The sequence below is a fragment of the Phytophthora infestans genome, genomic scaffold (genome assembly GCF_000142945.1).
Source record: "Phytophthora infestans T30-4 supercont1.1 genomic scaffold, whole genome shotgun sequence".
NCBI classification, from domain to species: domain Eukaryota; phylum Oomycota; class Peronosporomycetes; order Peronosporales; family Peronosporaceae; genus Phytophthora; species Phytophthora infestans.
In genome coordinates, this window is record NW_003303758.1 from 3,528,575 (window position 1) to 3,551,428 (window position 22,854).

The following is a 22,854-nucleotide window of genomic DNA, read 5'->3' on the forward strand; positions in this document are numbered from 1 at the left end:
AAACTCTTGAAGGCTGGAGGAATAGATTAAAAACGCATGTGTCCGCTCCGCCTGAAACTAGGCCTAAGGAGAAACTACCTTTAATTTGTTTAGGACCAGGGCAACAGTTCTTATACCTCAAATACACATCTCTGCCTAATTGGCTAATAATATGCCCGGATCTCCATGTATTTTTTAAATTGGATGACAACAGTGTATCAGCACACAAATCTGATCCAACTACCCATGTAAAGAAATCTATCTAGCTACGAAATGGTGAGCAAGGTTGATTGTCAAGTCGACTACTCTAACTCGCTCGCGATGCTGAGACCCCCCCCCCCGACGACTGAAATCGTGCCATGCTCCAGCAAGAAGATGAACTGGAGACGTAAGAATGGCCACGTCTTCACTTTCCACTTTTATGAACGCTTGGAAAGAAACACTTGCCTATACAAGTTCGAATTCTACTCTCGCGAGAATTTGGAGAAGTTCTTTTGTGTCCTGTTACGATGTATACATGATTAATTATGAGGGTAGGAACGTGTCATTGGTAACGAAGCTGTTGGAGTTTTGCGTGTCACTGCCTATGACGTGTACATCCATACAAGTAGTAGGTATGATAATGGTTTTTTATTTTATTTTTCCGGTGACCGTTATTAGCAACAACACAATTAAAACTGCGATTTATAAAGCACGACAAGTCGTTAAAGCGAAATACTGTCAATGTAAGACGTTGAAGTGAATCGTAAGAATGTTTGTCACTTCAACATTGGAGACAGACAACATGGATCCGAAGGTGGCGGAGACAGCGCGACCCGGTGCTGCCTCGGACAAGCACACTCGCGAGCGACCGACGCTTGCTGACATTACAAACCCAAGATCAAGGACAGCAATCAAGCGACAGGTGAAGGACACTGACGGACACCTCCACTGCACCTTAGTTCGAACGGTACCAGTAAACGAAGCCATGTCGCCGCTGTAGTCCTGGTTGCGGTACGAGATGCGCGTACCGCCCATGGATCGTTGATTTGCACTTTTTTACGCGGCTTCAACTGTCTTGGCACCTGTCGCTTGGATGCTGAGCTTGGTCCTTGGTAGTAATGTCGGCAAGCGCCAATCGCTCGCGAGTGTGCGTGTCCGAAGCGGCATTGGGTCGCGTTGTCTCCGCCACCTTCAGATTCATGTTGCCTGTCTCCAATGTTGAAGTGACAAACATTCTTACGATTCACTTCAACGTCTTTCATTGACACTATTCCGCTTTAACGGTCGATCACACCACAGTTTTAAGCAAGCCAAGAAGAAGAGGAGACGAAGATTGATCTCTTCTAAAATAAAGAGATTTAAAACCTCGCGAGATCTTCTTCCGAGCTTTTTTAATCTCCCATCTCCCGCATTTAAGCGGAGGGAGACGTACTTACTAGGATAGAGATACAGGAGATTACCTACCAGCTTCCTGGAACAAGATTCGGGTGGTTAATATACGTCATTTCTGCTATTGGCCGCGTTTTCGACCCAATGTCGATGACCTTCCGTTAATCTCCTAAGTTTTACAGAGACCAAAGCTACAAATTACGATGCCAAGATTGCGCGACCTCCCAGTGGCAAACTGTGCGAGGACATGGCGTCGACAGTCGGTGAAGAGTGAGTAGTCTACAAAAACGACACCAGTGTAGGCACCAACAGTCGAAAACTAGGCATGACCAAAGCCCACGTATCGGCTCAGACCCATGACCTAGCTGCGTACCAAGTGCAGCTGCAAACCACCCAGCAGCTACAAGCTCAACAGAAGCAACTCTACACAGAGGCTCGTGTGCAGCAGGCGCGCGCAGAAGCCGAATCAAGAATGGGTGCTTTCAGAGATGATATACGTCGCGCGAATCGATTCTGCTGCTATTGAGTAGCACGTAAGCTCGCAATTGTATTAGGCAATTTCGGTTGCAAATGATGTGGCTCAGGCCCAAGCGAGAGCTATCTCTGCAGCCCAGCACGCCGAGGTCCACGACTTACGGATGGCCGAAACATTGAAGCAGATGGAGATGCAGCTATACACACGATTCGAGCAACGAATGCGCGTGATGAAAGCAGCTGCAATCGACCAACTTCGTACGGAAGTTCGTCCGTCTGTTGAAGACCAAGGTCATGAATTAATAAAACTGTTTCCGCAAAACCTAGACGATTTTCAGATGCAGACTACAGCACAGCAGAAGCACACCAATATATGTGCAGAAAAAAAAAAGTCAATCGTGAGGCGGTGTCATGGCGAGGAGAATACTACCCACAAATCATTTACGAATTATCTGTTTCAAGCGATTGAGAAATGCTAGGCGACTGCGATTACTGCTGCTGTTCAACGCGCAGACAAATTTTACCAAGCGCGCTTTAACCAGCAAGCCATACCCCATCTGATGCTTCAATCAGAATATCAAACTAGTTCTGCAAGTGCGCAACCGGTTTTGTTTTGGAAGATGGATACACAAAGTCTGTGGCTACGGGAATCAAGATAGAAAGCGAAGCTGATTCCGCAACTGAAGACGAACAAACTCTGATCCTAGCAAAACTCCTCCAAGCTGCGAAAGGAGCAACGAAGGTTGAATTAAGATCAATTCAGTCATTAGTAGCGGTACCCGATCCGAACAAGATAAGGTTGCCGCACGAACCATTGCACGCTGACGCAGTCTGGTCAGCAGCAAGACAGCAGCTGCATGTTCACGACCAAACTTGATCTTGTCTAAAGGCGATGTAAAAGGACATGCACTGACAGCCCATGATCAAATTCAAATCGCGGTAAAGCGCCGTAGCGACGAGCAGAACGTGCAAAAAAAAAACGAGCAGAAGATCTCATGAAACTTGCTGAAGTGCTACTAAAAAGCGGAAATGCATTGTTAAACTAGATCAAACATCTGCGGTGTGATCTAATTAGCAAGACGCTAAGGGAATTGTCTTTGAAATACAAATGTATATCGTGTATTTGCCATCGACGTTAGCTTTGTTCTTTTTGGACCCTACGCTTCGTCATCACCGATTTCGTTTTCGCTTTCAGCAGAGAAATATGAGCTGAGCAGCTCACAGCCGTCTATATAATCGTCCTCCAACCCAACCTTGACACTCGACGGGATGAGCATATAGAGATATCGCTCACGGATCTTGGGGCATTGAGCCTCGTCCACAAATTGCCTGTTACAGTTTAGAAAAGCTGACATATCGATGTTATGAGGATACATTGACCCCCTTGGCAGCGTTACTAGCTGGCCAGCCGTTCCGAAGTCGCCCTCTTTCTGTGCCGATGAAGACGGAATAGCATACACAATGCGTGCTACCAGCGGAAGAAATTGAAATTTATTGTTCTCTGCCTGACGCCTCCAAATCTCCAGAATCGTCTCCGGCCGATTGCCGATTAATTGAATAGAGGTTGGTGTCGCCTCTCACCTCTCTAACTCTTCATCAACGCGACTGTTTATGTCGGCAGCGGGTGCGGACTCCACGCGGGTATCAGTCATGAGATATCCAAAGACCATCAGGTCCTCCGAGAAGAGCGTTAGATGAGGTGCTGGCACCATCTCGTGTTAAGAAGATGCAACGCGCATGTCTGGAGCTGTTACCACTGACATCATTACTGCCCGCACTTTGTCGTAGACGATTTTCTTGATCGTGACAAAGTGTCGTTCTCTAGCAGCAGTGACAGCCCCTTTTCATCAGTATTGCACAGAAACATCATTTTCTTCAAAACCCATCAAAATGTTTGATACAAGAAAAGCTGCATCTCCAACACAAAGGAACATTTATCATAACCTCACGGTTCGTGTAACGGAAGAAGATTTGTTTGTGAAAGGCGTTAGGAGCCGTGAGCGAGTGGAGGTAGCCAATGCAGTGAAGTCCTCGGGTCTGAAGGTCATTCGTGAGTTTTGCTGGAGCGATTTTCCCGTAGTTCCTTAAAGCAATCCAACACTGTAGACGCATCTTGTACAAGGTCAACAAAACTTCGACCTGGTTTGCACTTTCGCCCTGACTCTTGATGTTCACTTAAGTTATGGGCTGCAGAAGCGACAAAATCTGTGTGAGATTCTGATAATCTCTTCCCAGCGTAAATCCAGCAGGTAGATCCGTGTTTTCACTTCGAGCTTTATTCAGACGTTCTGCGTACCAGAATACTAAAGGCTCCCACAGATCGAAAATTCTCTTGATCACACGAGTAAGACCCCAAAATAGGTGAGTGCGGTGTTCTAATAGCTGATGAGATGCTCGATTACTCTTAACATAGACGCACAGCTCTTCGAACTAAGAGTTCATTACTTCAACATGCTTCACCGTGTAAATGGTCTTCACAATATGACGGATCAGGTCTGTCATTGCAGGGTTCTTAGACGTGGAAGCGTCGGTTACCATACCACAGGCAACCATAGTAGCTGTTTTAGTCATATGAGGATTACACCACTGCCACTAGAGCTTGAGGTCCTCACTCATCATCCACTTGACATCAGGCCCTGCATCTGAAGTAGCCCCGAATAAGTCTCATAGCGTAAATCCAAAATCGCGTAATATGTCTACGATCCAGCGCTTAAATGAGCGCCGTATACCGCCTTGGCGCTCTCCATAATGCTGTACGAAGTGACTAGTACCAAGCAGAACCGACGCAAATTCGAACTTCGCGTTGATCATGAACAATCGAAGTCCAAGGCATTTAACATTTTGCACCTCTGAGCTCCAAAAATCAGCTACAGCGGTGAATGCTGGAGCAGAACCAGCGCGACTCAGCTGCAGTTTCCCTTCCTTTACTACCGAAGCAGTACCCGCTTCGGTGACGCGTACAACCTTACTATCGAATGACGTACAATTTTTGAATTAGTAGTTGCCTGCATAACATCCTTGATGACGAGCTCACGAATGGCGATAGATTCTTCATACTCGCCAAGTCGATAAGGAAGATTGTTATTCACAATACGTAGCGTCTCTATCAAGAAGTACACGCGAGCTGGATCATCACGAAACATTTGCGAGTCACGAACACGTTTAAGTTCATTTTCACGGGAGCGCCGTCGCTCTCGGGTCGCATCTGTTTTTTCTGATGTGATATCGTGAGCTTTCTTAAAATGTTTGGTTGCAGCAGAAGTGTTTTTTGGTCGAAAGCGGGAAGGACACATCCATCTCACGGCATACCTCGCCGTCCAAACACATCAAAATTGCAGGAGAAAAAGGGTTGGACCCCGCAGAAGGGTTCTCGGGGCTTTGACCAGCCGTACCCCAAACACAAAGATGACGGACTTCTCATTCCAACGCGGATGCAGAATGATAAAGGCTCGAATGCATTAATTGCGTCACGGATACTTGGAGGTATCGGATGCATTGGGTGCGAGGCAGACCTTGGTAGTTGCTCACAGCGAGGAAAGGTGTTTGGGTCGTTGCTCGCAGAAAGTAAACGGTGCTGTGAGATAAAAGTACGCTGGGCTTCGGCACTGATTTTATTCCTGTTGGCTGCAAGCATTAACAATTTTCCTGTCGATCATTCAACAGGCGAAACTACTCTCTGTTTGACACCTGTCATACAGAGGAGTTGCGCCTTTCATGACACCAATGGATATGTAGAGGTTTTACGCCTGTTCGACCGCAGATTTAGATGCCCGACCTGGCTGGAAAATTTGGTTCAACGGATTTTTTTTATCAACGAATCAAAGTCGGGAGATTGATAGCTTGGCATGGAGTCAAATGGAAATCATGAAACCGAAATGCAAAGGACCGACGAGGATATCTAGAGATTGTCGTTTCGTCTCTTTCTTTGGAGATTTTGCGAATAAGACGATAATACTGGTAAAACTGTCTCCCTTTCCGCACGGGAGGCAATAATACCAGTAAAACCGCATCTATTGAGGTCGCCTCGTCCGAGGCTTGGTTTTATTGTCAAAACCGATCCAAATGGTCATCTTGGGGACATTTAAATATGCCTAAAAAAGCATTCATAAAAAATAAGTTCACGTTCCATGTAAAACGGAGTAAAATTTTGTACTTAGTCTAATTCCTACATTCAATTCCACAATTTAAATCGAATCGCTGTCATTCGGCGTTCTTCTCCCTCGAACTGAAGTCCAAGACGGCCATGTACTCAGTAGACTTCAAGTGGCGCGCAGTTCCGCTATACTACGCTTACGCAGTGCCATGTAAGGTGGTTGGGCGCGTCCTCAGAGTTTCGAGTCGAGCAGTGAGGAGGCGGTATGCCCAGATCGAGGAGACTGTGCATGTGTTAACCAAGGAGAGAGAGGCTCGACCAGTGTATCCTGCTGACATTGTAGCTTATGTCGCTTCGTATGCGAAGGATCATCCCTGCTTCTATGTTGAGGAGCATCTTGCAGAGGTGAAGCGGCGGTTTTCTGAGCAGAACCGAGGCCTCTCTGCAACGTGCATCCTTCGGTTACTCCGGTTTAAGCTGAAGCTATATCGTAAAGTGCTTGATCGGCGGGCAAGGGAGGCTGTATCTTTTGAGGTGGACACATATCTGGCATAGTTACAATGCTTCTACAGCTACCCGGAGCAGTTGATCTTCTTGGACGAGACCTCGAAGAGCGGGATGGACTCAATGAGGCGCTACGCATGGTCAAAGAGAGATGAAAGAGCTGTCGTACGGGTGCCGTTCACGTGAGGCAAGCGTGTATCAATCTTGGCGACATGCGATGTGCGCGGCTTTGTAGCGTGGGAGACTACGCGAGGAGCCTTCAGCCGCAAGCGTTTTCACTGAGTGTTCGTCAGACAAATCGTGAAGCACCTTAACCCGTGGCCGCTCCCGAGATTCATTGTGGTGATGGATAACGCTGTCATCCACATGTACAAGGAGGTTGAAGAAGCCTTGCACAGATGAGGAGCTCTACTGCTGTATCTCCCTCCGTATTGCCCACACCTCAACCCAATTGAGGTAATGTTCGCCAGGCTGAAGAGCTGGATACAACAATACGCTAATCTGGTCTTCCCTCATTACTCAGAGCTTGTTTTGAAGGTGGCGATGAAGCGATGCCTGTGGTGTGAGGAGCATGGAATAAATCTTTTCAGCATTGCGGGTATGGTTCAGGAGGAGTAAATGAGGCGGCATACAGTACATAGTAAAAGAATGGGGAGGAGAGAGGGGTGTGTGGGAGGTAGATTTTGTCGAGCGTAGCTAAACCAATTTTAGTTTTAATGCATTGTTTCCACCTAAATTGAATGTGATGAAGCGCTAATCACTGGCGTAGTCAAGGTATTCGACGTCTTCGTCAGGCTCCTGTAGAGGCACAGAGGAGGAAAAGACTCCGCTCACCAATAGGTTGTAGTTGGACAACTGCATAACTCTGCCAAGCTCTTGTATGTTGAATGTGATTGGAATCTCTCGCGACCCATCAATCAGTGCATTGACTGTGCCGTACTCGCTTTCCTCGTCAACCTTCTCTTCAGCCAGCATCGCGTCGAGATACTGAGCTTGAGCGAAGGTAGCAGTGTCGGGCGGTGTAAGGGTAGAGCCCTTTGGCTGGCGGGCATGGTAGATCGACCAGTGGGTTCTGGTAATATCTGCAACTTGGAGCTCGTGCCTCTGTGCCAAGAACCCATCGATACTAGCTGTAGCTTCTTGAATTCTTGATGCAGTAGCACGCCGGGCCCTGGAAGCGTGCGGCGCTCCTTTTTCTCAGCGAGCTCAAACACGTAAATTTCAAAGAGGCGGGAGTCCTTTGTGCGCTTCTGGTAGTTAGTATAGGCTGAAGTAACTAGTGACGCAAAATTGTCTGCTGTTAGTGCAACCCAATCTCGCTGGCGTGCAGTTTGACTTGGCTTAATGTAGATGCTCATGTCAGACCTGATAGTCTTTTTCGGGTAAGTTAGCAAGCTGTCTACTACTCTCTCTTCAACCTTACTGCAGAAAATATCGTAGCTATCGCTTTCGTTATCAAAGGAGAATACGGGGTCCCTCACTTGCACTTCTGTTCTGCTGGACTTATGATCTCTCCTATTTTGACTCTTAAACAGACTGGGGTCGGCATAGCTGAGTGCTTGGACGAACGCCGTTGTCGAAGTGGGCATTCACAGGTAAAGCTTGCTGCAACTATTAATAGGTGGCTTAATTACGTGAATAAACCTAAGTATGCTGAGGTTATTTTGAGTGTGCTAACCAATTTAGCTATTTTCAGGATGATAAATCGACGTATAAATCGGCTGAATAAGAAGTAGTTGTTAATAGCTGTTACCTACTTGTAGTATTTTTTAGGCAATAATGCAACTTAATTTTGTGGAAATCCAGCCCATCGAAAAAATGTTGGTGATGACCATCAACGTTCAGCGTAAATAGCTGCTGGAAGCACCCTAAAATCCATTAGAGTTTGAAGTTCAAACTGTGAGCTTCAAATCTCGCTCAGAACAATCTGCAGGCCAACAGCACGGATGATTAGGCCGCTAAGATGGCTGTCGCAAAGACCTCTGTCCGGGCAGAGATCATCATTATTTTTAAACCGACCGATCAACAAGACCCAAGTAGCCCTCATCAACAACTGATGAGCGCTACCACAGCAGCTTCCACGTGCTTGGGAGAGTGCAAAGGGACAGGAGAGGAGCATTTCCACTCGTCGAAATCGATTCAACACTTACTCGACAACAATAAGAAATGGCGCGAGGAGCTGATGGCGCGTGATTCGTCACTCTTCGACCGAACTGCAGATGGTCAACATCCTCCCTACCTCTGGATCGGATGCTCGGACTCTCGAGTCCCCGCAGAAGAGATCACAGGACTGGATCCCGGTGAGATGTTCTGTCACCGCAATGTAGCCAATCTTGTGGTGACGAACGACATCAACGTCCTCTCCGTCGTGCAGTACGCAGTCGAAGCACTTATGGTGAAGGACATTATTGTGTGCGGTCACTATGGCTGCGGTGGAGTGAAGGCAGCTATACAGAACAAACACATCGGGATCCTGGACACTTGGCTGCGCTCCGTTCGCGACGTACACCGCAACCACAAGGAGGAGCTCGATGCTCTTCCAACCGAAGAGGCTCGTTACCGTCGCACAGTGGAGCTCAACGTCAAGCAGCAGTGTCTTAATATTTTCAAGACGAATGTGGTGCAGCATCGTCTTGGACGTCCCGACCAGCCAGGCATTCATGGCCTCGTGTACGACGTTAAGACTGGAGCACTCAAGGAGCTCAAGGTCGACTACTGCGGATACTACGCCAAGCTTATTGGCGAGGACAGTCTACACGCTTTCCCCGATGGGGAACCTACAATGGGGTTGGCTCATCGACGTCGTAACTTGATTTTGGATCTTCCAGACGGACTTGAAAGGGAACCAGGATTGGTTCGGATCCGCTACATGGCTCGCATGCTTAAGCGTGAGTCGGAGTTGTTCTCCCCCGAAGAAGTGGACGAAGCGATCGAGACGATCAAGGGCCAGATGGACGACCCTAATAATTCCTTCATGAACGTCAAGCACCTCATTGCCTACTTCGCCCCTATGAAGCCAAAGGAAATCGAGTAATCTGCATATTCAAACCTCGTAGCTAGCTTTTTGTAGAGATTTAGGGACAGCGCTTCTTATACTCAAGCATTACTGTAAACGATCCGTTGAACTCGCTACGTCATGTTCAGGGTGTAGACTCTTAGGGCTAGTGCACATCGCAAAAGTTACAAAGGTCATGTGCCTTTATAAAGACACACCGCAAGGGTGAGTCTATAAGTCGAAACGGACGAAGCTGGGGTGGTTGACAACGCACTATCCGTTGGAGCGATGCAAGTATTTGCAACTGCTTGGTGCTCATTCAGACTTCTTTCCGCTGCAACGCACTCGCTCAACTTACCACGTAGCTACCATGGGAGACGCTCGGGGAGCTCTAAAGCACGGCCACAGCAATAGCTGCATCGACCACGATCCGAATTCGCTCCAGCATTTGTTCGAGAACAACCGAAAGTGGCGCGACCGGGTGCTTCAGAAAGATCCCGAGTTCTTCGAGCGCACTGCGAAGGCACAAACCCCTCGGTACTTGTGGATCGGATGTTCAGACTCGCGTGTGCCTGCCGAGGAGATCACGGGTCTCAACCCCGGTGAGATGTTCGTGCACCGTAACGTCGCTAACCTTGTCGTAAGCAACGACATCAACTCGCTGTCCGTCGTGCAGTTCTCCGTCGAGAAACTAAAGGTTAAAGACATCATCGTGTGCGGACATTATGGGTGCGGTGGAGTGACGGCGGCCTTGAAAAACGCGCAGATCGGACTACTGGACAACTGGCTGCGTAACATTCGAGACGTGTGTCGTACGCACAAGGACGAACTGAGTCAGTACAAAACGGACGAGGAGCGTGAGCGTCGCTTGGTCGAGCTGAACATCCAAGAGCAATGCCTCAACATCTTCAAGATCAACATGGTCCAGCGTCGCATGGGTCTTTATGGAGCTCCGCGTATTCACGGCATGGTGTACGACATCCGTTCGGGTGTCTTGAAAGAGCTGGAGGTGGACTACCATGGCTTCATTGCCAAGCACATGGGCGTCTTCAATCTGCACACCTTCCGAGATGGAAAGATCCCATCCACCAAGCCAGAATTCCAGCGCAACATGATCCTGAACCTGGTGGAAGATCACGAAGAAGAGTCGGGAACGGTTAGTATTCGCTATATTTCTCGCATGCTAAAGCGAGAGACCGAGCTCTTCACAGAGGAAGAAGTGGACTCGGCTATCAAGGCGATCCAAGGAAAGTCCAAGAACCCCAAAAATCCCTTCGTGCAAGTCAGCTCGCTGGTCTCTTATTTTGCCGGCAAATGAGATTAGGACGTAGCTGTCTTTCTACAGTACAAAACAACAGCCTTATTGGCTTAACGAGCCCCGGTTTTTTAAAGTGAATGAATCAACCCTTTACTTGCTTATCATTCATACCTGTTGGTTCATTATTTACCGTATGGAAGGTGCCGCTGCGATGCATCGTTTAGCGTAGGTTTGAGTCCATTCTGCTGGTGCACGGACGTCTTTCCTCCCAGGATATAGCTGCTGGTAAATCTCCATCATCTTCGTGTCGATCTTGCCCGCTAACTCCAACACGCATTTGTTCGCTGGAATCATGTCTCGAAGAGCGTAAATCTCTGCTAGGAACATGTTCACTCCGCCGTATCCCAATCGTTTGCGTCCTGCTCCACCTTTGCCGCTGAAGTTTTGCCACCACGACTCATCTTCTAGCATCTCGCGAAGTAAAGCGTCAAGCACCAAACCAGCAAATGAGACTTGCGTCCCTACGTCGTTGTCATCAGCTGCAGAGTTGCGATTCCTCACAGCTTTGTTGAGCTGATTGTTCGTCATGACGTCAGCAAGCTCCTTAGCTACCACACCAGCAAATAATGAGATTGTGGGAGTCTCTGGGAGACTCTCGTCGGCTAGCTCCATATCCTGCCAACTGAATGACATTTTCATCAACGACTGCGCGCATCGCTTCACGCCTATAGTAACGAGTTTATCCCATAAAACCGAGTTCTGCGAGTCACATTTACAGTCAGTTTAAAGCGAGTTATCCACCACGCTAGAAACTAGTACATACCTTCGCTTCCACCTCTCTATTCTGCAATGCAGCTTTGGGCAAATACTCTTGAAGGATATTTGTTGACCGAGCCGCACAGTCATCTTGAATATACGCGGCGTTTGTGAGGATACCAATAACATGTTTCGGTCGCAACGAAGACGATAGCTTCGGAGATTCTAAATACTGAAGCTCTTCAAAACTGTGCCGGACTAGCAGCTCGTCGGCTTCCCACACCACAACGCCATGAACCTCCGCAAGACTGTGATTATATACAGAAACAGCAACGTTAGTCGTCACACAAGTTACATACAAGCTGCCAATCCTTACTTCGATGTAGCGCACGAGGGATTCATCACACGTTGTACATCGCGAAGAAATTGTTGCACCAGCGTGTAAAAGGATCGCGCACTCTGCGTCAGAATAATTTCACGCTCCACTTTGTTCTCTGGATCGCGAATCGTCCGTGACGTCATTTCCCACCGCTCCCGTTTAATCTCTTCTCGTATTGTGTTCTTGACTGCAACGCAATAGCTCGTGAAAAAGGACACTAACCCTCGAGCTAAATACGGTGCCAAATAGTGTGCGGTGGGTAATCCTGCCAGTTCCAGTTGCCGCGACCCATAAAACACGTATCGAAGTGCACTGGACACGTACTTCGCAACACTTTTAAACTCCGAGACGTCGATGGCCACACAGCTACCTGGTGACGAAAAATCTCCTGCTGCAGATGAGCTTCGCGATGTGGAAGCACTTGGATCATTCGGGAAAATGTGATACGTGACTTCACTCGCGAAATGTTCAAGTTGGGAAGATATCCATACAGTCAAGGAGATAAAGTGCGAGCTTTTCTGTCCTCGAAAGCTACAAAGACGCACAGTAAGGTGTTAAAACTTCAGGATATTTGTGGACTTTTGACAAGCATCTCATACCTGTGTTCGTAGTCCTCGTAGCACACCAGGAGAGAAGTGAAAAAAGTTCGGGAGAAATTGATAATGTAGTTGAGAGCGTTCCCATAGGACGGTACGTGTCGCAGTTGGAGAGCGATTCGAACCGAGTAATTCTGCAAGCACATCTCCGTTGCCAACTGAGTCTCTCCTAACTGGATCAAGAACTCGAGGTGGTTCTCCTTCTTGTGCATACGCTCGGATGTCTGCAATGACGCATTGAACTCGTCGACCAGTTTTTCGACTAGCAAGTGTCGAAGCTCGTCAATCTGTTCGGACAGAACTTGGTTTTAAACAACAATTAATCCATTTAACCCCAACACCCGGTCTTACTTTCGCTTGTTGTGACTCAGTGGAAGACTCGATCCCCTGCGTCTCTTTTCGCTTGTACTCGAGCATCAGCTGAGTGAATTGCTCGTAGTTTCTCTCGTAAAGATGCACTTCGAGATCGTTTATAAACTCGTCCAACGCCATGCTCTGCTTTCGTTCGTCTGCTTTCTTGTCAACTGCTTTGAAATCGACTTGTGCCACTTTTTCTAAACAGTTAAAAAAACATTAAACCTCAAACTCAATCCAGTTATTCCACACCACTTCGTGTCCTGCTTCGTACCAGGCGGAGGCTCCAATGCAACACCTTTCAACGTGTGCATTGTCCGTCTACACTCCAGCACCAACGTCTTCAGTTGCGACACGCTGTTCTCCATCGTTTTGATCTCGTCGGCCGCGCGAATAAACGACGTGTAGTTTGCACTAATTTCTTCTTTCAGATCTTCGATGGTGTTTTCCTAGCGTGCGAACGACAGAGTTACAAGTGAGTACAAGTCCACACCATCGCTCAATCCAGTGCACACGCAGCAGACCTTCTGAGCTACGAGCTTCTTGCAGTGCGAGTCAATTTTCAGCTGCGAATGTTTGCGCAGGAAATCTTCTGCATATTTCCTCGCGTTAAACTGTTGGTTGCCCATAAGGTTCGCGATCGATGGGCCTCCCATACTTAAATGGTTCTTGGGCTGTTTCGGCACTGCCATCTCCACAAACTTGAACCTTCCCGGGTCCGCAACATCGAAAACATGCGACTTCAACGGAATTATCAGCTTCAAGTCGATAAATCCCTGGCCAACCTCCTGGATCTGAGTAGATGATAAATGCGGGAGCGTCTTCTTCACAAACTCGGCGACATCTTTCGACGAGAAGGATTTGCTGATCTGGATCTGCCACGAAAAAGATTTCTTCATCTGTTCACAGAGAGCTCGTAGATCCACGTCTTTGACTTCCTGGACACTACTGCCACTCTCTCTGTCTGCCTTGCTCTCCTTCTCCCTGTCCTCACCCATTGGAGGCTCATCACGAGTCAGTACTTCCTCCTTCTTCACTGGTACAGAGGCGGCACCCGCCCCTTTCATCCCGGAGACGGACTCTAGCACTTCCACCCAAGCATCTCTCTCCTCTGCACTCCTAGCTCGGTACTCTTTCTTCTTTTTGAAGAGTACGAGCGTAAATATCCGTTGTTGTGGGTCACTGGAGCTCTTCTGGACCGCCATGATCTCCATGGTCGCAAAGGAGTTCGCAGGTTCTTTAGCATCCAAAGACTCGAAGTACATTAAATGCGTGGGTGTCAATACGAATTGCCGCTTGGTCCAGTAGCCTGCACGACGCTAACAGTTAAATAAATTTGCACGTTTTATCAGTAATTTTTGTAATTTTTCGGGTTTTAGGAGTGCAAACAGCGGCGAACTTGCGCGTGGATATACGGCCTAGATCTACGCACCTTCCTCTCTAGAATCCCATCGCGAATGGCGATGCGTAGCGCCTCGGGACCGCTCACCATGACGTCGTATCCTGCGCTCAGGAATGCGAACGACGCTTCGCTTCAACTTCTGAATAACGCACTCCGATTGGTCAGATATCAACCTATTGTGTATTTTAGTTGTGAAAAATGCTTTTTATTTGAAAGAAATTAGCTGAAGCTGCCAAAGTCGGCAGATGCGGCCGATGGGGCAGCACTAAAGTCTTCAAACGCCTCGAAGCCGTTGCTGTCGGTTAATTCCTTTGTTGCTGTGGGTTTGGCGCTATCCGCAGAGACCGGAGCTGAGTTAAAATCGCCGAAATCTCCGAATCCGCTATCTGTGGCAACAGGCGAAAATAATGAGTGTCCAGAAACCTCCGCTGACTTGGTCTCCGGAGTGCTCTCGGTCGGGGCAGGAGCTGAATTGAAGCCGCCGAAGTCTCCGAGTCCAGTGTTGTCATTGGCTACGGGCGAGAACGGCGAGCCTCCGCTGACATTTGCCGAATTTGGGGCGTCGGAAGGTGTTGCAGCGCTGTCAGTCGAGGCTGGGGCGGCGTTGAGATCCCCGAACACTTCGAAGCCGGAGCCAGCATTTTTCTTGGCTACGGGCGAGAACACTGAGCTGCCAGAAGCCTCTGTCAATTTATCAGGAGCAGACGACGTGGCACTGTGCACTGGAGGTGCGCTGAAATCACCAAAGCCATTGAAGTCGTTATTGTCCGAAGCGACTGGGAAGAACGGCGAGTTCCCCATCGTTTTCTCCGGTGCCAGGACTGACGCCGTGCTATCCGTCGAAGCAGGAGGCGCGCTGAAGTCTCCGAACGCGTCAAGGCCGCTACTGGTCGATGCCGCGGCTGGAGAAGGAGTCGAGGAGAACAACAAGTTCCCAGTCGATTCTTGCTTGACCGTTGTCTCGGACGACGCTGCATCGTGCGACGCAGCACCAAAGTCACCGAATGTATTCGATCCGCTGTTATTCGCAGCAACTGGAGAGAAAATCAAGTTTTCAGTGGCAGCAGTAGCGCTGGCAGGCGTCGCAGCACTATCGTTGGAAAGTGGTGCGGCCGCAAATGCATCAAACGCTGGGGTCTCCGCCGCGGCTGGTGATGGGGAAGGCGAGAATGGTGAGCCTTCAGGTGCATCGATCTTCGCCGGGGTATCGAATGACGCGCTGAAAACCGTACTGACGCTCGTATCTGCGGCTGGTGAAGCCATCGGAGAAAACGGAGAGTGTCCAGGAGCTTCAGTAGCCGCGGGGATAAAGGACAGAGCAGCGTTGAAATCACCAAAACCATTAAAGCCAATATCATCTGTTGCGGCAGGCGACGGCGACGGAGAAAACGGCGAGAATGGCGAGGCTTCAACTGGTGCTGGCGAGGACAACGGTGCAGGACCATCAGCTGAAACGGGAGCCGAGCCAAAAGCGTCGAAGCCAGCGCTATCACTTGCGGCGGCAGGCGACGGTGCCAGAGAAAACGGCGATCTCCCTGGGACATCAGTAGCAGCTAGTGGCGACGTTGCGTCAACAGATGGCGGGGCGACGAAGTCTCCAAACCCGGTGAAACTATCGCTCGCAGTCGCATTTTGAGATGGAGAAGGCGTGGGAGAAAAAGGCGAGCCTGACGGAACCCCAGCCGTCGATGAGGGTGTAACACTTGCAATCGATCGCGGCGCTGAGTCAAAGTTGCTAAATGCATTGAAGCCGCTGCTGTCGGTCGCATCCGGTGAATATGCCGAGACAGAAGGGGCGCTGGGAGCTGCCACAGGAGACGGTAAAGCGTTCGATCCATCTAGCGAAAGCGGGGCAGGGACGAAAGTCTTGGACCCACCAGCCCTATCGGAGTCGTGAGTTGGAGATGCTGCATCGATTAATGAAGATCGGGACTCTAGTGACAATTTTTGCTGTAGCTTGGCGCTCAGTATGGCTTCTTCCAACTCGCCTTCGTGTCTAGCGACGTCACACTGCAATTGCTGGATCAGCTGCTTCTGATTCTCCACTAAACTCCGCAGACTATGTTCAACAGCAAGTCTGGTATGCTCTTCAGCAGCATTGTCACCTGCTGCGAAGGTAGAATTAGATGCAGAGCGTAGATCTTCTCTCTTCATGACGAGAGTCACCAGCTCGTGACGCAGCTCATCTAGATCGCGTAGCTTCTCGGAAATCATCTCGATAGCAGTTTGCTTGCGCTCGACACTCGCTAGAGCTTGAATAACTTGCTGGTTCTGTTGGTCAAGCTGTCCCACCACCTTCTTTTCCTCATCGTCACTCATGAAAGGCTTTTCCGGAGCAGCGGCCGAGGACCCAAAGCTCTCAGCTCCGAAGCCTGGATATGTCTGCTGGGGTGCCTGGAAGCCAGAATGTTGAGCTTGGATGCGCTCATGGCAGCCAAAATTACGTGGGGGAAACTGTTGAACCGGTGGTTGAGGTGGCAGTGGTGCCATGCCACTGAAGCTGGACATTGAGTTCATTGACGACGCCGAGTTTGTACGGTCTCTTCCGCTCGTGACGCTGGCTGCCGGGGTGGCCGAAAAGCTACCGAAATCCTGTGAGGCTGGTGCTGGCAAACCTTGTAAGCCGCCAGTAGGAGTCGGAGCTGAAGGCTCACTGAATCCTCCCGTGAGGCTGTTTGTTGTGTTACTATCGACGTGGTTGAAAGAATTTGAACGTGGCGTGGAGGACGCTATTGTTGGCAGTGGAGTATCCTCGACAGTAGCGAACGAATCGAAAGCGGACATGCCTTCAGGCTTGGGTGGTGGCACGCTCTCGTGCTGCGTTTGCACCGGAAATCCGTTTTGCGCTGAAGGTGCTGACATCTGATTGCTATGTCCAGGTACAGCTGCACTTGAGCCAAATGCTGTCTCACCAAGCTCCCGTGGCAATGTCGACGGCATGGGCAACCCACGCTTGCTCACGCAAACGATCAAATGCATCGCCACGTAAAATTCCTGAACACTCAGTTTGCTATCCTGCGTCACATCTGCCATTGACCAGATATCTCGCAGCACCTAATTGCAGCATAGTTATTGTTGTCAAGACATGATTCTTTAAACAAGAACCTTGTTGCACGTACATTGCGATCGAGCCCAGACATCTGAAACAGTGCCACCGCCTCGGGCCCCATGAGGAATCCATCGTGATCCGTGTCGTACTGTTGAAACACAATACTATACTTGCTTTTCTCGTCAGTCGTAAGAGCGTATGGCCCCGTTGGTTGCGATCCCGTGGCTTGTTGATGTACAGAGCCAAAATCCTGTTGAGGAGCATGCATCTGAGCTTGAGGCTGTATCGGCTGCTGCTGAGGCGGTGGCACCCCGTCCATAGCTGGAAGTGGGTACTGCATCGTTGCCATTTGGAAAAATCTCTGCACTGACACTTGCTCTCCTCTCTGTGCCATACTAATAAGTCTCATAGCCACGTAGAATTCGTTGCGAGATAATTCGCTCCTCCTCTGGGCGTCTGCAATGCTCCAGACCTCGCGTAAAATGGTCTTGTCAACGTGCGAGCGAGCAAAAAACGCGACTGCTTGCTGTCCGTTGATTGCGTTGCGACGCTGGTCGTCCACGTGGGCGAAGAGCATATCGTAGTACTGCTGTTCCTGGGGAGACGGCGGCACCCACGTGTGCAACGATGGAGCGCTCATGCCGCCGCTCTGCGTCGCATAAGCCCCCGCCCCCGCATAGAACTGCTGTTGCTGCTGCTGCGGGTTGTACGTGGCGTAGTGCTGGGGGTTCATCAAGCAACGAATAAGAGGGGAAGCGCTATGATTACAAGGGGCGGATGAATCTAAATGAGACAGCACAAAAAGCTAAAACGTACTTCGTACTTAGATGAGTTAGCGCAACTTAAGGCTTGTTGAAGCAGATTAAGTTGCTACAAAGCGACAAGCCATCTTTGCTTTCGCTCTTCTTCCTTGCGGTATTTACTTTCTTGCTTTCTTGGTGCTTGCTCCTGCGCCACGACCTCTTCCTCGCTTACCGGCAGCAGCACGGACGATCGGGGGTGGGAGCGTCACTAACCAAGACAAGAAGAGTTAGTTGTTAAAGACACTCACTACACGCACGACGTTCAGACTGCCGTACCGTCGGTGAATTCAATGGCGAAGACCTGGTTGATACCGACCGCCAGTTTTTGAATGGGCGGGAGATCGGGCACTTTCGTGGGCGTGTCCAGTGGCTCAGTCTGTGCGTCGCCCAGTCCAAGTTGGCCCAGTTGGTTTCGACCCCAAGTGTACACGTCGTTAGTCGTCGTTAAAACCACCGAGAAGTCGTCGCCGCAGCCAATTTGCTTAACACCCTTTTCAGCCCCAAACGTGGAGACATGCACGGGCGTATCCACCCAGTTCTCCTCCGACGTCTCGCCACGTTTAATGCCGAGTTGGCCGAACTCGTTGTCGCCCATAGCAAACAGACGTCCATCCGTCAAATGCACGAGGGTGTGCTGAGCACCGCATGCGACGAGCTTGACCACGTCGTTCTTGAATGCCTGTAAAGAAACGACGTTATTGCTGTGGCCATTAAAGTACCGTACTTGCATGTACACACCTGGACAAACCGAGGGCGAGGAACACGGAATTGAGAGCGGAAAAACTTCGATTGGCCCGCAATCGGAGCTGGCTTGGGGTGTCCGATTTGACCTGCGGTAAACGACAAACAACTATGAGTACTTCTTTAACAATAAAGCCAAACATGGTACTATGTAGAAACATACCGCGATCACCGTAGCCCCACGTCCAGAGGCTCTTGGTTCTGGAGAAGAGAAACATTTCGTTAGATCTCCCACACTGTGGGCTCACAGTTTAAACAAAACAAAAACATACCCAGCAACGACCGCGGCAGCGTGAGATCTCCCGGCAGCTAGCTGCGTGATGTCGCGACCAAGCAAGAACTCGGCAGGATCATCGATATCCTGGTTTTCAGGCTACACATTCACATATTTCCGAGTGAGAAGTCTGCTGCCTTCACTTTGATCGACCAATCGCGTCTTCTTCATCTTACGCTCGTGAATTCTGGAGCGTCGTTGTTGAGCAGCTGCGGGACCCACTGGTTCTTGTTAGACGCATCGCCCAACTGCCCTTGAGTGTTAGACCCCATGCTCATGAAAACGCCCGGCTTTTTGGTGTTAAACTGGTCGTCGTCGCCGTTGTCTTTGGTTGTCATGATGACAAAGTCGCTCCCACAAGTTGCTAAGGACATGTATGTGTTAGCGTATCATAGCGAGGCACGTCGATGCACAGCAATTGCAGACCTTACCCAGATTAACAGGCACTTCAAGCTCTCTCAACGCAGAAATCTTCTTTGGCACTTTCTTATTCTTGTTCTCCTGGTGGCCTAGCTGTCCAAGTTCTCCATTTCCCCACGTGTAAGCATGTCCTTCGGTCGTGATGACCATACCGAAATTGGAGCCAGCGTGGATCTGCGAGAATCTGCAGCAGGACAATTTGTCAGACAGTCGAAGGCTGAAACGATATTGCATTTATAGACCCAATCTTTAAAAAATCGTACCTTCCTTCGCCCTTGGAACGTTTGTCTTCCGTCATGGACTCCACCTACGTACAAGGACCAGGGAGCTAGTTAGCGAGTACCGTCCTCATGGTGACTGCTACTGTTTTTCTGAGAGCAAGAACACACCATGCGGAAGTGAACCAGCTTCTCGTGCATGATATCCTGGTGGCCCAGCTGGCCGCTCAGGCCCGTTCCAGCCGAGTACAGGTTCGCATCATTGCATAGCGCGTACGTGCACGTCTCACCGCAAGCGATGTCCAAGATACCAATACCGTCCAGCTCGTGCACCTTGGTGGGCTTCCAGATCACCTTGGCGTCCGAATCTGGGAGAGCCAGCTACACAATCACCAGTTCAATACAGAGTCAAATACACGAACAATCATCACTTCGACTACGAGAATGTAGCCATTAATCGCCTTCAACACCGGAAAAATGACAAACCTGTCCATCCTCGTTGTCCCCCCACACGAAAACAGAAGACACAGGCGCCTTCCCGTCCTCTAAAGTCCATTAAAAAGCCACAGACAGTAAGACATCCATCCACCATTTATTGCGGCGTTTTCGACATTAAGTTGCAGTATCCAGGATAGCAGCACCACGTACCCACTGCAGGGATACGACCAGCACAGAACTTGCAGAACCAGTCGCCCTCGGGCACCGCTGGCTTGCGTGCAAAGTTGTTACGCGGTTTCGTGTTGCAGCAGGTGCATCCTTGAACGCAAGCGGTGTGGAAGGCGCGGTCGCACCCGTCGCACAGCACCAGGAACTCCTCGTCATCCTCCTTGCCGCACACGCGGCACGCGTCGTCACTCATAGTCATCGGCGCCATCGTCCTCGATTACAAACTGGTCGTTACAAAACTTCAGCACACAGAGGTGTGGACCACGTGATGCAGTAACAAAGTCATTGAAGTGCTTTACGGAAATCGACTTTACGTAGCGGTGGCCTCTGTAACCAAATCAACCGTAAATTGTACAAGCGATTTGATTTGAGCCGCTCAATTTATTGGCTAGGTCTTTTTGGCTAGATTAACCAGTGGCTGATGTATAAAAGACGTTTGTGCGAGGGCAGAACAGCCTTGGCTTCGTGAAGGTAGCCGCATCATAAGTAGCATCCCATTGCCGCTGCCGCGAAGCAGCGGCAGCTACGCCTACTCTTCGCCAATGTGGTGTTTCTCGATAATATTTTTCATGATTGCACGATGACAGGGCGATTTTATTCGTTAAGAGAGCCATGACATGGCGTGGCTACGAATAGATTTGCCCTGCCATAATACCATCATGAGAACTATTTTTAGAAACATACATTAATGAAGATAATAGTAGCATGGCACATGGCAATTGCACTTTGCCCATGGCACGAAATGCTTTGATCCGATTGGATGAGCGCTTGCTAGGGCTAGAGTTTAAAGTAAATAAAATGACAGGAAGTGCCATGGCAAAGGCCATGTGCCATGCTACTATTATCTTCATTAATGTATGTTCTAAAAATAGTTCTCATGATGGTATTATGGCAGGGCAAATCTATTAGTAGCCACGCCATGCCATGGTTCAATTTCTAGTGCCATGGCATGGCACGCGTGGCAGTGGTTAAGAGCCACCCTCAGGGTGAGGGTGGTTCTTAAATATATATCCTAAGTTAGGATATCAGAAGTGGAAGCGGTATCTGTAATGTCGGAAGGGAGGAATAAAACATATAGCAGGAGATGCTACAAAAGCGAAGGTGAGCACAATACCGATAGATAATAGGGGAGTCGAACATTGCAAAAAACGTGCTCAAATTTCATTCGGATTACGCTCACATTTTTGACAACAAGCTGCTCACTTCACATTCAAAATGAGCTAGCCCTTTTATTTCCTAAATAATCCTCCCTTCCACCGACCAGACCGGCATGAAAATGGAGGAGCCCGTGTATGGCTGCGCCACTCTGCAACCGTCTCCGGCCAGAAGTCGGGTGCCCCAAGGCGCGGCGTGCAGCACACATGTTGGAGATAGATGCCGCACAGAAGGCTGCACCCATAGCACGGCGACAGTGCACCAGGGCACGCGCCCCTGTAGCCTATTGCGGCGCCACAGACTGTGGCACAGTAGTGTCCGTGCGAGTCGTCGCTTTAGAAAATGCAAATTGTCTCTTAAGTGCGAAATTGAGCCTCAATGTTCGACTTCCCTTTTACTGTTTCTGCTCAGTAATTGTGCTCTCATCCGCTTACAAATTGGACACGTCTCTGCTTATTTTTTTGGATCATTTCTTAATGTTCGACTCCCCCTAATAGTAGCTGTCATACAGCTATCATGTTGTACTGTTTTCAATATGAGTAGTAGTAGTAGTAATCTTCAACACGATACAATTATACTCTTTAGGGTACTATTTGTGAGTACCTAACTTTCGATAACTAGCTTCAGCATAGCTCTGTTTAATTAGTCTCGATAGTATCAATACCGCTACTACTATCATGGTTTTGAGGCTAGTATCCGCTGCTCCTTTTTAAAAAAAGTGAGGTCAAACGAAGCCGAATTCCAGCGATTGATTTGAGTATAGGTTCGAAGAAACAGGTAATAAATGAGATTTTATCGAGCGTGGCGAGACAAATTTTAGATTTAATGCATTGTTTTCACCTACTTGAATGTGATGGAGCGCTAATCACTGGCGTGATCAAAGTCTTCGACGTCTTCGTCTGGCTCCTGTGGAGGCACAAAGGACGAAAAGACCCCGCTCGCCAATAGGTTGTAGTTGGGCACCGGCATAACTCTGCGAAACTCTTGTATGTTAAATGTGATTGGAATCTCTCGCGACCCGTGAATCCGTACATTGGCTGTGCCGTACTCGCTCTCCTCTTCAACCTTCTCTTCAGCCAGCATAGCGTCGAGATGCTGAGCTTGAGCGAAGGTAGCAGTGTCCGGCGGTGTAAGAATACAGCTCTCTGGCTGGCGGGCATGGGAGATCGACCAGTGGGTTCTGGCAATCTCTCCAACTTGGAGCTTGGGCCTCTGTGCCAAGTACCCATCGATAGTAGCTGTAGCTCGTTGAATTCGTGATGCAGTAGCACGCAGGGTCCCTGGGAGCGTGTGGCGCTCCTTCTTCGCAGCGAGAACAAACACTTCAATTTTAAAGGGGCCGGAGTCCTTTGTGCGCTTCTGGTAGT

At 49.3% G+C, this 22,854-nt stretch overlaps 4 protein-coding genes across 4 annotated transcripts; 2 read left to right on the plus strand and 2 right to left on the minus strand.

The window, feature by feature from the left end:
- Positions 1–8,358: 8,358 nt before the first annotated feature.
- PITG_00673 (carbonic anhydrase, putative) lies at positions 8,359–9,455 on the plus strand (the record flags this gene model as incomplete). Its single annotated transcript, XM_002909203.1, has 1 exon — positions 8,359–9,455. One exon carries the CDS (start codon positions 8,385–8,387, stop codon positions 9,453–9,455), a length of 1,071 nt encoding a protein of 356 aa, XP_002909249.1.
- A 319-nt stretch (positions 9,456–9,774) lies between these two features.
- Positions 9,775–10,825, plus strand: PITG_00674 (carbonic anhydrase, putative; the record flags this gene model as incomplete). The annotated part of the gene is made up of 1 exon (XM_002909204.1): positions 9,775–10,825. One exon carries the CDS (start codon positions 9,787–9,789, stop codon positions 10,732–10,734), a length of 948 nt encoding a protein of 315 aa, XP_002909250.1.
- Positions 10,826–10,860: 35 nt separating this feature from the next.
- PITG_00675 (uncharacterized protein) lies at positions 10,861–14,251 on the minus strand (the record flags this gene model as incomplete). The annotated part of the gene is made up of 11 exons (XM_002909205.1): positions 10,861–10,974; positions 11,068–11,145; positions 11,236–11,433; positions 11,510–11,738; positions 11,807–12,340; positions 12,409–12,692; positions 12,757–12,959; positions 13,034–13,208; positions 13,284–13,733; positions 13,782–14,078; positions 14,192–14,251. 11 exons carry the CDS (start codon positions 14,249–14,251, stop codon positions 10,861–10,863), a joined length of 2,622 nt encoding a protein of 873 aa, XP_002909251.1.
- Positions 14,252–18,013: 3,762 nt separating this feature from the next.
- Positions 18,014–20,540, minus strand: PITG_00676 (transcription factor; the record flags this gene model as incomplete). The annotated part of the gene is made up of 11 exons (XM_002909206.1): positions 18,014–18,221; positions 18,290–18,692; positions 18,752–18,843; positions 18,914–18,948; positions 19,027–19,127; positions 19,205–19,392; positions 19,460–19,632; positions 19,712–19,755; positions 19,838–20,047; positions 20,135–20,211; positions 20,315–20,540. The coding sequence occupies 11 exons, from the start codon at positions 20,538–20,540 to the stop codon at positions 18,130–18,132; spliced, it is 1,641 nt and encodes a 546-aa protein (XP_002909252.1).
- Between the last annotated feature and the right edge of the window lie 2,314 nt (positions 20,541–22,854).